Below are 12612 nucleotides of genomic sequence, written 5' to 3'. Positions count from 1 at the left end.
CACACATAAGCCATAAGTGAGCATACTCTCAATGGCACAGTGATAGAAGGCAAGCAGCAGTTTCTGCGGAAGATGGTTTTTCCTTAGTATTCTCAAAAAATACAGTCTCTGCTGCGCCTTCTTCACAAGCCCCCTTGTGTTGACACTCCAGGACAGATCCTCTTGTAGACAATATACATCTGGGGACCCAAGGCTGAGAAACACTATGTTAAAGGGTTTAACAATAAAGAGCAGAGTGTTTTGAAAACTGAAGTACGGTACCAATATTTTTATTGTAAACACCAAATTAAACATGTGTGAACCATGTCTGTTAAAAATGTGATATTAACAACATGTCACTTATGTGTATTGTGGATTAATTCATGCTTATCAAAATAATAAATAAAAAGTGTTGCTGACCACCCCAACGGCCTGGCATTCTGTTTTGGCGCCCACAACCCAGGTCCCAGAAGCCATTTGGCTCCTAGCTTTTCTATCCCAGTTGCTAATACTGCTTTGCACATACCTTAAAAAAAAAGAATAGATCACATTTATCAAAAATTGGCCTCTTTAGGGCAACACTCAATAGCAAATGTGCAGTGCAACCCCACACATAGCTACACAGGACGCAATGGGGCTTACTTGTGAGTAAACATACAGAAATGCTGTACACTGTTTCAAAGACTTGCCTTGGGATTTGCAGGTAAAGCAAAGGAAATGAGATGAGGCAGTTAAAGTTGTACGTTTGCTCACCCTCAGTATTACAACTGCTACCCCAAGTTAAAACATGCCTTTAGGAAACCGAGCTAAGCTGAATTAGTGCCTCATCTGCTCTATTATTCTTGACCACTCCTGCTGAAGCTACATGTTTATACAAGCCCTGAATGCAACCAAGGCAATGTACTCCTGCTAGTTTGCAAGATATATCAAGATGACCTTTAAACGCCAGTGTAAGATGGGAAGAGTACGTACTCAGGCCTACCAGAAAAGCAGCTTTTCAGGGACAAAATACTTTTAAAGTACCAGAAAGTCAACTTTTCTTTAAGGTGCAATAACAAGAAGTTCAAGGACCTTGGAAGTAATTTTTTAAAAGGGGGACAAAGGCCTTTTAACAGTATGCAATCAGCTTTTCTTATTGAAGATTCTGGTTCCACACAATGCAAAAATGGGTGTGTGGGTCTGACAGTGGAATGGACTCCCTTTCAAGGTGGTGCCGTCTTTGGAAGTCTTTAAACAGAGGTTGGGTGGCCATCTGTTAGGAATGTTTTGATTGTGATTCCTGCATTGCAGAGGGCTGGCTAGATAATGGATCCCTTCCAACTCTACCCTTCTATAATTCCAAGTCTAGGCCTTGCTTCTACAGGCCTTCTAAAGAACCCAGTACAGTGGTACCTCGGGTTACATACGCTTCAGGTTACATACGTTTTAGGTTACAGACTCCACTAACCCAGAAATAGTGCTTCAGGTTAAGAACTTTGCTTCAGGATGAGAACACAAATCGTGCTCCAGCGGCACGGCGGCAGTAGGAGGCCCCATTAGCTAAAGTGGTGCTTCAGGTTAAGAACAGTTTCAGCTTAAGAGCAGACTTCCGGAACAAATTAAGTACTTAACCCGAGGTACCACTGTAGATCTGCAGTACAGACTGACTGAAGCCCTCTGCTACATGAGATCTTGTATAAGGGAGACTGGCAGAATTTAAACAAACAGGCCGAGCCTCTGAACTGCAACCAAAGGCCATTTCCAGACTTTATACTGGCACGCATTTCTGCAGTTCCGGCGGTCACACCAAGCTCTAAATTCACAGGAGCAACACAGCAGCGGGCAAACTACTCAGTCACAAAACTCAGCTGCCAACATTTCCAGAAGCATGGAAGCCACTGTGGCAGAAATCCACAAGCCACGGACTCCTTTGCCAAGCAGCCCTGCAGATTCAGACAGAGGGACAACTCCCAACCACAGGAGCAGCAATGTCTGGAAACTGCTTGAGGCAAAACCGGGACATTTCTGCTGCTTCACACCCTTCCTTGTCACAGAAAGGTAAAATTGGGGGGGGGGGGAGAGAACAAACTCCTAAACGGACCCACAGAAAAAGATTTCAAGCACGCAAAAGGGGAATAAAAAGTCGTCTCCCCACTTCTTGCAATATTATGTTCCTTCTTGCAACGTTATGAATATATTTTAGTCAGTTATTAAACACATGCATTTTTAAAATGTAAAAAGCTGTCCATCAATAAGTATCCCCGGGCATCTTACAAACAAAAGAATATTAAAAGCACAGTGCATGATCATTAAACCAATATGCAGTCCTTGGAAGTGGGGAAGGGCTTTCTTTGCACAGAGGCAGCAAAACAGTTTACAGATCAGATTAGGCTACTTTAAATTCACCTCTGGCTGCTGTGGCCTAACATACAATTAGAAGGCGGGGGTGAAGAAAAAGGTATTTGAATGGTGCCCCAAAGATCAGAGAGAAACACTAGGTGCAGCAGCGGAGCAAGCCGACTGGGTGCCTGGGCCGGCGTGTGTCCAGGGGCGGTGCCAGCTGCCCGTAGGGGCGGCGCCACCGGCCTGTGGGGCCTCAGAGGAATCTGCCTGGCTCCTCCCACTCAGCCGCCCTACAACTGAGGGGGAGGCGGCGGGCAGACAGTTTGGGACAACGCGGAGCCTGCACACACCCGAGCCAGGAGAGTTGTGTGGCTCGGGTGCGCTGCAGGTCCTGCGGTGAGTGCCGCCCAGCATTTTGTCATCCCCCTCGGTGGTGACACCCGGAGTGAAAACCCCCCCCCGTGCACCCCCCTTCCTCCGCCCCTGACTAGGTGAGCCTCTCTGGGGTATTCCATTGTTAGGGGTGCGACTAGCCAGACTATGCAGAGTTAGATAAATTAACAGGAAGGATTCGAAACCTGCGGGACCAGAGATTCTCAGAAGACTGGAGTAAATATACAACCTATTTGAAAAGTAATTGTAAGGAACAGATTACGCTAGTAGGATTGCAAGAAGTTTTGTAAGGAGGATTATTTGAAATATTGCAAAAAAGACAATGAAGAAAATGATTAGTTAATGATAATTAAGAGTAATAGAAAAATTAGGAAATGCAGAATAAACGGAAAATCACCAGAGGAGCTGACGGAAGTCAAAAATATTGTATAAGATAAGAAATTATGTTATATGAATGTTGGAAACTATATGGTAAAAAAACTAATAAAAATATTTTTTTTTTTAAAAAAAGGGGTGCCACTAGCCAAACAGCCCTTGCTTTGGTAGCTACCTGGCTCACCACGTTGTGAGGCTGGGCTTCCAAAATGGATCTTAAGGTCAGAACACACACAGGAGATGATCTTCCAGGTCACTTGCTGGCTACCAAGCAGTTTCAGGCTTTATAGCTTAAAACCAGTGCAGTGGTTTTAAGTGCCTTGGTTCTCGAACTTAACCCGTTCCGGGAGTCCATTTGACTCCCGAAACCGTTCCAAAACCAAGGCGTGGCTTCTGATTGGTTACAGGAGCTTCCTGCACTCAAGCGGAAGCAGCGTTGGACGTTCGGCTTCTGAAAAACGTTTGCAAACCGAAACACTTACTTCCGGGTTTGTGGCGTTCGGGAGCCGATTTGTTCGGGAACCAAGTTGTTCGAGTACCAAGGTATCTCAGTACTTCAAACCAAAACAGATTAAGCAAAACAACGTTAAAAGAAACTGTGTTCAATTTGCAACATTTATACGGGCCACAAAATCTGGGTAAGATGTCATTCTGAGGCTATTCTAATGTATACATGTTTACTATAATTTGAGACTAACTATACAATGATGTTTTTGTTTTATTGACTGGCAAACATTCTGATGAAATGCACACATAGTAGTCAAATAAAATACAGAGGTGCACTATCAATTTCTTTTTTCGCTGTAGAAGACTGCTTTCACACTCTTACGAACTAGAAACTTGCTTTAAAAAAATGAAAACTGAGATTCTCAGGAAGCAAAAATTCGGTGACCTTTGCAGAAATATATATAAAATATTATATATATATATATATATATATATATATATATATATATATATATATATAAAAAATACACTCTGACAGTGATTTCCTTCTACTGAAAACTTGTGTAAATATATTCAGCTGGCACAAGAAAGCATCTGGATCAATTATGTCTTTAATAAAGTTGGGAATGGGAAATTTTAATTCAACCATTCCTAGATCTTCCGGGTCTCCTTTCTTCAGGTGTGTTAACCACCCCTTTCCAAGTTTCCCATGTTCGAAAGGGGGGCAGAGGCAATACTGAGCTCCCAGCCCTCGAATGTAAAACAAGTTGCACCTTTTGGAGTTGCGCCAGGTAAGCCAAACGTAATGCCAATTATGTTTTCCTCCAGTTCTTGCCGGTCACTATTGTTTTACCAGTGACTGTTCAAGGTTTGTTAAATATCTAAACATCTCCAGCCAAGTACAGCCAATACCAAAGGAGAATCGTTCCTGGTAAACACACGCAGCTTTGTTGTAAGTCTGTTTTCCACCCCCCACTTTTGAGACCCGCTGTTGCGTTACAGTTTAGGGTGGTCCTGGGGCTACTTAAGTTTCTTACAGTCATCGCCAAAAAATCTCCACAGGAACCGACATGCAAAACTGTGATTTCTATAAGTCACAGCTGGTCCTGGGTAAACAAAGCAAAGCAAGACTTATTGTCAGTACAAAGTTCCAGCTCCACTTTCTTCTATTTGCAAGTGGAAATATATACCATTTGAGAACTAACCAGTGTCCTAATATAAACACAAATTGCTTTACAAGCCTTTAAAACCTTTGTCAAGGCCAATGGGTTGGATCTTATGCACACAGACTTGAGAACAGGCCCCACGGGACACAATGGAGCTTACTTCTGAGTAGACCTGCACTGGTTTGCACTGGTGAGTTCAGCAAAATTGACGCCTATAGATTTCAGAGAGGACCGAGACTGCGAACCTAACCCCACTTGCTGGAGCCAGCCTCAATGAATTCAATAGGACCTACTTCTGAGTAGACACAGATAGGACTGTGCTGTTAGTCAGACCTAGCTTGATTCATTCATTTCAACTAACTTAGGCTCAAGTCCTAAGCACACTTACTAGGAAGTCAGATTCATTAAACACAGAGGAATTTACTACTGAGTAAGCATGCAAATGATTATGCTGCACCGCTGGATCTACCCGAATGTGTTGTATGCGGACCATTTAAAACAGCATGAGTTCATGTTTTATACAGTGGTGCCTCGCAAGACGAAAAGAATCCGTTCTGTGATTCTCTTCGTCTAGCAGTTTTTTTGTCTTGCGAAGCAAGCCCATTGACGGATTAGCGGATTAGCGGCTTTTAGCGGCTTATCTGCTGATCGGATCAGCTGATAAGCGGCTTAGCGTCTTAGAAAAAAGGGGGGAGGGGAAAAAACAGCAGGAACTCGCAAGACATTGTCGTCTTGCGAAGCAAGCCCATAGGAAATTCGTTTTGCGAAGCACCTCCAAAACGGAAAACTCTTTCGTCTAGCAAGTTTTCCATCTTGCGAGGCAGTCGTCTTGCGGGGCACCACTGTATGTTGGAGGCCGTCCAGAATGGCTGATATTGTTATTGATGTTGTTTCCACCACTTCTTGATTCTTCCAGTGGGAGCTTGTCTCCCATTGGAGAAAACATCCAGAGTGGTAGCAGAATTATTCTATTGCAACAAAAATAAGCAGGAGTCTTGCAGCACCTTAAAGACTAACACATTTACGATGGTACAAACCCACTTTGTTAGATGCCTGACGCCTTATTCTCAGCTGGAAGAAATTTATATATACTGTGGTGCTAGGGCATGAGGGGAAGTGAACAGGGAAGTCGAATGCTCTCTGTGCTTTATTTTGCACACTTTTTGTGCTCTGATAGATACCATGTACTTTTTGGATTTCATTACCATCTGATGAAGCAGCCACTGGTCCATGCCACAATAAATTTCTTACAGTACAGTCATATACGTATTTGAACCAATGATGCTTACTCTCAGGAAAGTGCATATACTTCACTTACCAGGGAGTAAGCTCTGCGGAAGTCAACAGGAGAAACATTTGTTGAATGACACTATGAATATTATTTTTGGGAGAGAAAACAACAATAACCAATGAATCCTCCTTATATTCACTTGGAAGTGAATCCCACTGTGCACAATGGCCCTAATTTCCAGGTAACAATGCGCAGGATTGCATCTTAGCCAACACTTTCTACTCAAGAGGCCAGACGTCATTGTATTCTACTCCCACACGGGTCTTTCAAGCACCCAATGCAGCCCTGGAGGACAAGGTGTGGCTGTTACATGGAGCCAACACAACATTAAACATGTATTTTAATTTAATGTGCACTTAAAATGCAAATGGCAGCTGCACAGAGGGGAGATTTCTCAATGCAAATAGCAGCTCCAGAGAGGCAATTTCTTCCAGGACCACAGCAGGGGAGGGAATAGTTAAACTTCATCTCCCTGCCAGCTGCAACTTTGATCATCATCTCATCATCAGTTCCCCAGTGGCTGCCATTTGTATTTTTAAAAATATGCACAGTAAATGCAAAAGACACTTTTAATGTTACAATCCAGTTTGGGAGATACACGAGAAAACACTCTCGATGGCACACTTGGGAGTTAGCAAATGTGTTCTTGAAATATCACGCTCAGGATATTTGTTTCCAGAGTTTGAAATCATCCCCTCGCAAAGCGCTGATGAATGCTGACAGACTACCACAAATGCCCTCCATCTGGCAAGAGCGATGCACAGGCGGAAAGCAGATTTCCTTAACACATCCTCTGCTTGGATAGGAGCTGCACAAGTAAAAAAAAAAGCACACTGTGTGGTACAGGGTATGTATCTGGGTCACATAGAAATGCACACACAGATCCCAGCACAAATCTGGGACCATGTAAAAAGGTAAAGGGACCCCAGACTGTTAGGTCCAGTCACAGAGCCTAGGACTTGCCAATCAGAAGGTCCTGCCCACCTAGCAGTTCGAAAGCACATCAAAGTGCAAGTAGATAAATAGGTACCACGCCGGCGGGAAGGTAAACGGCATTTCCATGCGCTACTCTGGTTCACCAGAAGTGGCTTAGTCATGCTGGCCACATGACCCGGAAGCTGTCTGTGGACAAACGCCGGCTCCCTTGGCCAATAAAGCGAGATGAGTGCCGCAACCATAGAGTTGGCCACAACTGGACCTAATGGTCAGGGGTCCCTTTACCTTTACCTTTTAAAGCCATCCAAGTTGGCGGCCATCATTACAACTTGCAAGTGAGCTCCATATCTTTACATGTGGAGCGGGGACTAGCTCAGACTGGCGGTGGCTCTCCAGCCTTTCCCACCATTGGCTTCCCAATGTCCTTTGAACTGGGAAGGCCAGCGACAGAACTGGGACCCACCGCATACAAAGCATGGGCTCTACCGCTGATTTATGGTGTGCATCCCCCTAGCCCAGGATCCTGTGATTCTTCTGCACCATTCGTCCACAGTCTGTTGTTCCATGATGGAATTCAAAGCAACTTCCTTCTGAGCAACATGTGAGCATCGAGGGTGCAATTCAAGCTGTGCTCCTCTCATCCCTTCCCTATCTCACCCTTCTTTTCCCTCACTGCAGCATAGCGATGCTCTCTATAAACATGTTCCTCCCATGTTTGTTTATCTCAATGTATAAACTGACTTTGGGGCCCACACAGGCCCTGAAGGCCATACAGATTGCCCGTGTTTTAGATTCCTGTTTCTCTACCCACACACAGATGGCGTTGGGAAAGGCCCCTTTCATCCATTTTCCCATCACACTGTGGCCTTGTTTGCAGGTGATGCTAAGGGAAAACTGCAGGCATACAGTCTCTGGGAGAGCAGGTTGCAGCTGTTTTGCTCTACCCTGGTTATTTTGGTGCTGTGCTGAGCCAAGCAGTGGATTGGCCTAGCCTGTCATCCGAACCTGGGCTGGTGGAAGAAGTGGCTCTCCAGGTGGGAAAGAGCCATCACACTAGCATCCAGACAGGTGGGTCGCTGTTGCTTACTGGCACAGAGAGCAGCAAGGAAATGGGATGGTTGGTGCAGCACAAATGCACCAGCAGAGCCAACCCAGTGTTCCTGCCAGTGCCGCTGCACTGCACTGACCTCCCTCCCCCTCCCTCCTGATAAGCAACATCAACTCTCCTGTCAGAAAGCTAGCATAGCAACTCCACCAAGCGAGCCAATTCTAGCTGATGGGTTAACTCTCTCCGGACTAACCACACACTATAGTCAAGGTATGCCCTATGGTTAACAGCTTGTGGTTTGTCCAAGTTGCACTAAACCATGGCTTAGCACACAGTTAGAAACAGGCCAGTAGCTCCTAGGGTTAACCTTCGCCCCTTCTTTGGTATATTTCGGGATATATTTTAAAGCCTCTTCTCCTTTATCAAAAATAATTTATCTGGAATAACATCAATAGTGTTGTTCTCTCTTTACTCCTTTTTTTAAAATACAGATAAAAAAAATCCTTTTAAATATTATTTTTGCAGTCTTCCTGGTTGCCTTTACAAAGTAGTGGAGAACCTGTACTGCGCAAAGAATTCTTTCTATTTAATAATACTGATTTGAGCCTTCTGGTGTTCATGTAAGGAAGACTGGGCAATTTATGCAAAAGTGACAGTTATCAGCAGACTGAAGATAACCCCGAAATGCATATGAGAAAATTTGCAAGGGGGGGGGAAACAAATCCATAACAACTGTAGCATAGACTTTTGAGAGACAGGAGGTTGCAGGGTGGGAAAGAAAACATCCCTGCCAGCTGGGTGGGGAGTGAGAACAGAATAGAGTGTCTGGAACAGGAAGACAGGGACACAAACATATATATATAAACACATATAAAGTGTAAAATAAAACCATTGTCTGGATAGGCCACTTCCTGTTTCACTCTGAGAAGCTATTTTTAAGACATTCCCAGGAGCAGAAGGAGTTGCCCATCGACATCAACAGGGAAATTAAAGAATTGAACAAGCTTGTCCACCATCACCCCACTCCCCCAAACAGCAACGGCAGTGGCGGGGGAGGGAGGAGGAAACCCCACTCAAAAAAGAAGTCTAGTGAGAACTGAACAACTCAAGTGGGTATGGAATGCTGGCTTGACTGCTGGGAGGCAGGGCAAGGAAATACCATGCGAGGAAGGGGAATGGAGTAGAGTGGAGCCACTGGAGACATCAACGTGGACACGGCACACCTCAAGATTTTGTTGCAGCACCTCAACTTATATTGGCGGTAAAGTCAAATGTACCGTTTCCGTTGACTTGCTTCCAAAGAGGTTAAACTCCAATGGGCTACACTGCGGCTTTTGATTTGTTCCAGGACTCACCCCCAAGGACTTAAGCCCAGAATTAATTTTCAGTGGTACAACTCAGCCAAATCAAAGTGTCCCTAAACATGCACTAAGCAGCAGCATCTAGTCCTAGTCCTCACACACCTGAGACCCCCTAGCAGGGAAAGAGGCCTTCGCTTGCACATCACATCCCAGCAGGGCCTACTAGCGCTGATGCCCACCTGAGCTGTGGCCGTTGTAAAGCCATTATTTTCATGTTCCCACAATGCCCCCGAGGCACATTACACCAGGACATGAAAATGGAAGGTGACTCACAAGCACCCATCACAGATGCTGCCTCTTGCTTGCTCCGAGTAAACCCGCCATATGAATGGCCCTGCAGGCAATGGAGGGGGCTCACAGGAGGGCATTTTCTCAGGGGGTCCTTCACTCCCAGTTTCAACTTTGCACACCTGCTCAAGTTTACGTGTGCAGAGGAATTAAAAGAAGCATGAAGAGGTTCATGAAGAGTTGATTCACGTCTGGCCCTAGGGGGGTGAGCCCTGTTTTCTGTGCCAAAGGTGAGGTATCAAAGATATCACTCTGAGAACCAGGGCAGTGTAGCAGTCAGCATGTCAGACTTGGCCCGGAGAAACCCGGGTTCAAATTCCCACTCAGCCGTGAAGCTCACTGGGTGACCTGGGGCCAGTTATACCATTGTAGCCTAACCTATCACAAAGGGTTGTAGCTTGGATAAAATTGGGTGGTGTTTGAATGAGACTGGGTGGTGGAAAAAAGATGCACACTAAAAAAAATTGAGGTTATATCCCACCTTCTTCCCCATAGAGCTCATGATTGCTTGCATAGTTCTCCCCCTCCTCATTTAATCCCTACAATAACTCTGTGAGGTTGGTCAGGCTGAGAGTGAGTGACTGGCCCAGTGAGCTACATGGCGGAGTGGGGATTCGAATCCTGGTCTCCAAAGTCCTAGTCCATGAAACACACATGGATTTGTGTGAGGTCATTTCCATGTAGGAAATAGCACAAAACTCTACACCAGATGAGAGTGCTCAGATGTACTGTTTCATCTTTGTATATCTTAACAGACCCACCTGTATTTCTCAACACTGGACTACACACAGAAACTGCCTTATACCAAGTCAAAGCTTTGGCCCCACTTAGGTCAGTACTGCCTGCTCGGACTGGCAGCAACTCTCTGGGGCTTCGGGCTGAGGAGGGGGGGGGCCTCTTCTCCCAGGCCCGTCCTTCTCTCCACCACTGATCTTACACGTCCCAGCCCGGCCTAGCGTTGCCCCTGACTCTTTTGAGTCGCCTCCCTGCACTCAAGAGCAGCCCCCAAGCCTTCACTCTGCCCGCTTCGCGCCCCCCCCCCGCAAGCTATTTCCTCCCCAGACTTACTTGAGGAAGTATCTCTGGCCCGTGTGCGTGAGCGCCATCTCCCAGCCGGGAGGCAGCGGCAGTTCGTCCGTCACGTCGTAGGATTGCTGGCGAAGGTGCGCATGTTGCTGGGCCTGGCTCGGGGTGGCCCCGGCCCCGGCGCCCAACTGCAGGGAGGCGGGCGACGAGTGCGAGCGGACGTGGTGGGCTCCGACCGCAGCGCTGCTGAGCCGCGGCGGGTGGCTGCCTGAGTCGGTGCTGGACTGCCGGGAGTGGGAGCCCGAGTCGGGCTCCTTGAAGAAGGACTCCGGCAGGATCTTTTTCCTCCACGAGCTGGGCTTGGGGTTCATGACCGAGTTGAAGAGAGCCTCCAGGTCGGTGTCCAGATCCTGGGTGACATGGATCACCTGCTGCCCCGGCGGGGGAGGGACGCCAGCAGGGTTCATTTTCGCCACCTTTCCCCGAACTTTTCTTTCCTTTCCCGAGTCGAGTCTCTGGAGCAAATCTCTGGGGTTTCGCCCTCTTAAATCGCCAGTTTCCAACCCCCGTCGCACAAAATAAGTATTTTGCAGTGAGGGTCCAAAAGAGACCCGAAAGTCATCCGAGACACGAGATGCAAATAATGACGAAGATGATAAGCTTCTTCAAATCCTTCCAAAGCAAAACTTATCCGAGCGCCCTTTTTTTTCCCCTTTCCCCTTCTCCCCAGAGGCCCCGGCGGCTCCAAGGCAGCCGTCCCCTCCCTCCCAAAACTTTTTATCTCGCAGGATCTTCCAGAGTACACATGAAGCACGTCCAAGTCAGGCCCCGGCGGAAAGTTATGCAACTTTTTCTTTTCTTTGCTGTCCCTCCCCGCTGCAACTGCAGAGATTTGTTACAATTCCCTCCGAAGAAAGCAGCTCCTTTAAAGGACTAGTTGGCGTGTTGGGGAGGTGGGGGGAAGATCTGCAGCCGCGGCTGTCACGGGAGGGAGGAAAGGAGGGCTCAGCCTCGCCGCCCGGAATTCCAGAGGAGGCCTGAGGCTCGAGTGAAAGCTTCCGAGGGGCTCGAACGTTCTGATTTGGAACGCTGGCGCTCCCGCGGACGTTCCGATTTCGAACGCCGGGGTTTTCCCGAGGGTCTCGCCAGCGTTCGGTTCCCAGGCCTGACCGAAGATTCCTCCCTTTCCCTGGCCGAGCGCAAAAAAAAAAGTTTTTGATTTTTCTTAAAGGGCGGGTGGACAGAAAAGCGATCTTTTGCGGGGGAGAAAGAGGGGAAGGGGGTCCCCTTTCCCGTTCACATACCCATGGTCCGGATCTTGAAGAGCCTGAGTACTTCCCGCCGTGGTAGTGGCGGCAGCGGCGGCTGCTTTCGGACTATCCCAAACAAAGTTACCCAAAACTCTCAGGGCGGCGCAGAAAGTTTGGCAGCTGCATTATTCATGAGCTCAGTGTCTGGGACCAGCCCGATTACACGGTACACCCACTGAGAGTCCTCCCACGGCTCAGCTGAGAGCCGGACCCTGCTGGTTTTTTTTTTCCCCCAGCTGGGCTAGAGGAGCCTCCTGGGGGTGGGTTTAGGGAGTTTTACGGGGATCTTGGACGGAAATCCAGCGGGGTTATGACTAATACATCGGGCGAAGGAAGCGTGCCACCGCTTCCTGCGGGACTCTCCTTAATAAGGAATCGTAGAAGGGGGGGAGGGGGGGTACCGTGCAGTCCGTCCCTGTCGCTCGTTTGGGGGCGGCCTCGCCTTTATCAGACTGGCCGAAACTACCATTAAATACTTCCCTGGAGCACTTGGCCGCTTTTTCCTCAGATATTCAGTGGGGCTTTCATATGCAAAAAGGAGTTTGAGCACAGCTCAGGGTTAGGCTTTGACAGATCCTCCATTGAGAGTCGCATCGCAATCGGCATGGTAGGAATGTGTGTCCCCCCCCCCCGGTGCAGGTTCCCGCAGGTGCTTGGTGAGTGTAAGAGG

At 47.4% G+C, this 12612-nt stretch overlaps 1 protein-coding gene across 1 annotated transcript in view; it reads right to left on the bottom strand.

Moving 5' to 3' along the window:
• The window catches only part of WWTR1 (WW domain containing transcription regulator 1), a 91188-nt gene extending 78994 nt beyond the window's left edge, over nt 1–12194 (bottom strand). The window contains exon 1 of the mRNA XM_082224513.1: nt 10675–12194. Coding sequence (XP_082080639.1) covers nt 10675–11099 — 425 coding nt within the window. The 5' untranslated portion in view covers nt 11100–12194. The remainder of the gene's footprint in view (nt 1–10674) is intronic.
• Nucleotides 12195–12612: the final 418 nt, after the last annotated feature.

The sequence above is a fragment of the Podarcis vaucheri genome, assembly GCF_965113315.1.
Source record: "Podarcis vaucheri genome assembly, chromosome: 5".
In the NCBI taxonomy this organism is placed as follows: domain Eukaryota; kingdom Metazoa; phylum Chordata; class Lepidosauria; order Squamata; family Lacertidae; genus Podarcis; species Podarcis vaucheri.
This window is presented reverse-complemented; position numbering and strand designations above follow the sequence as displayed.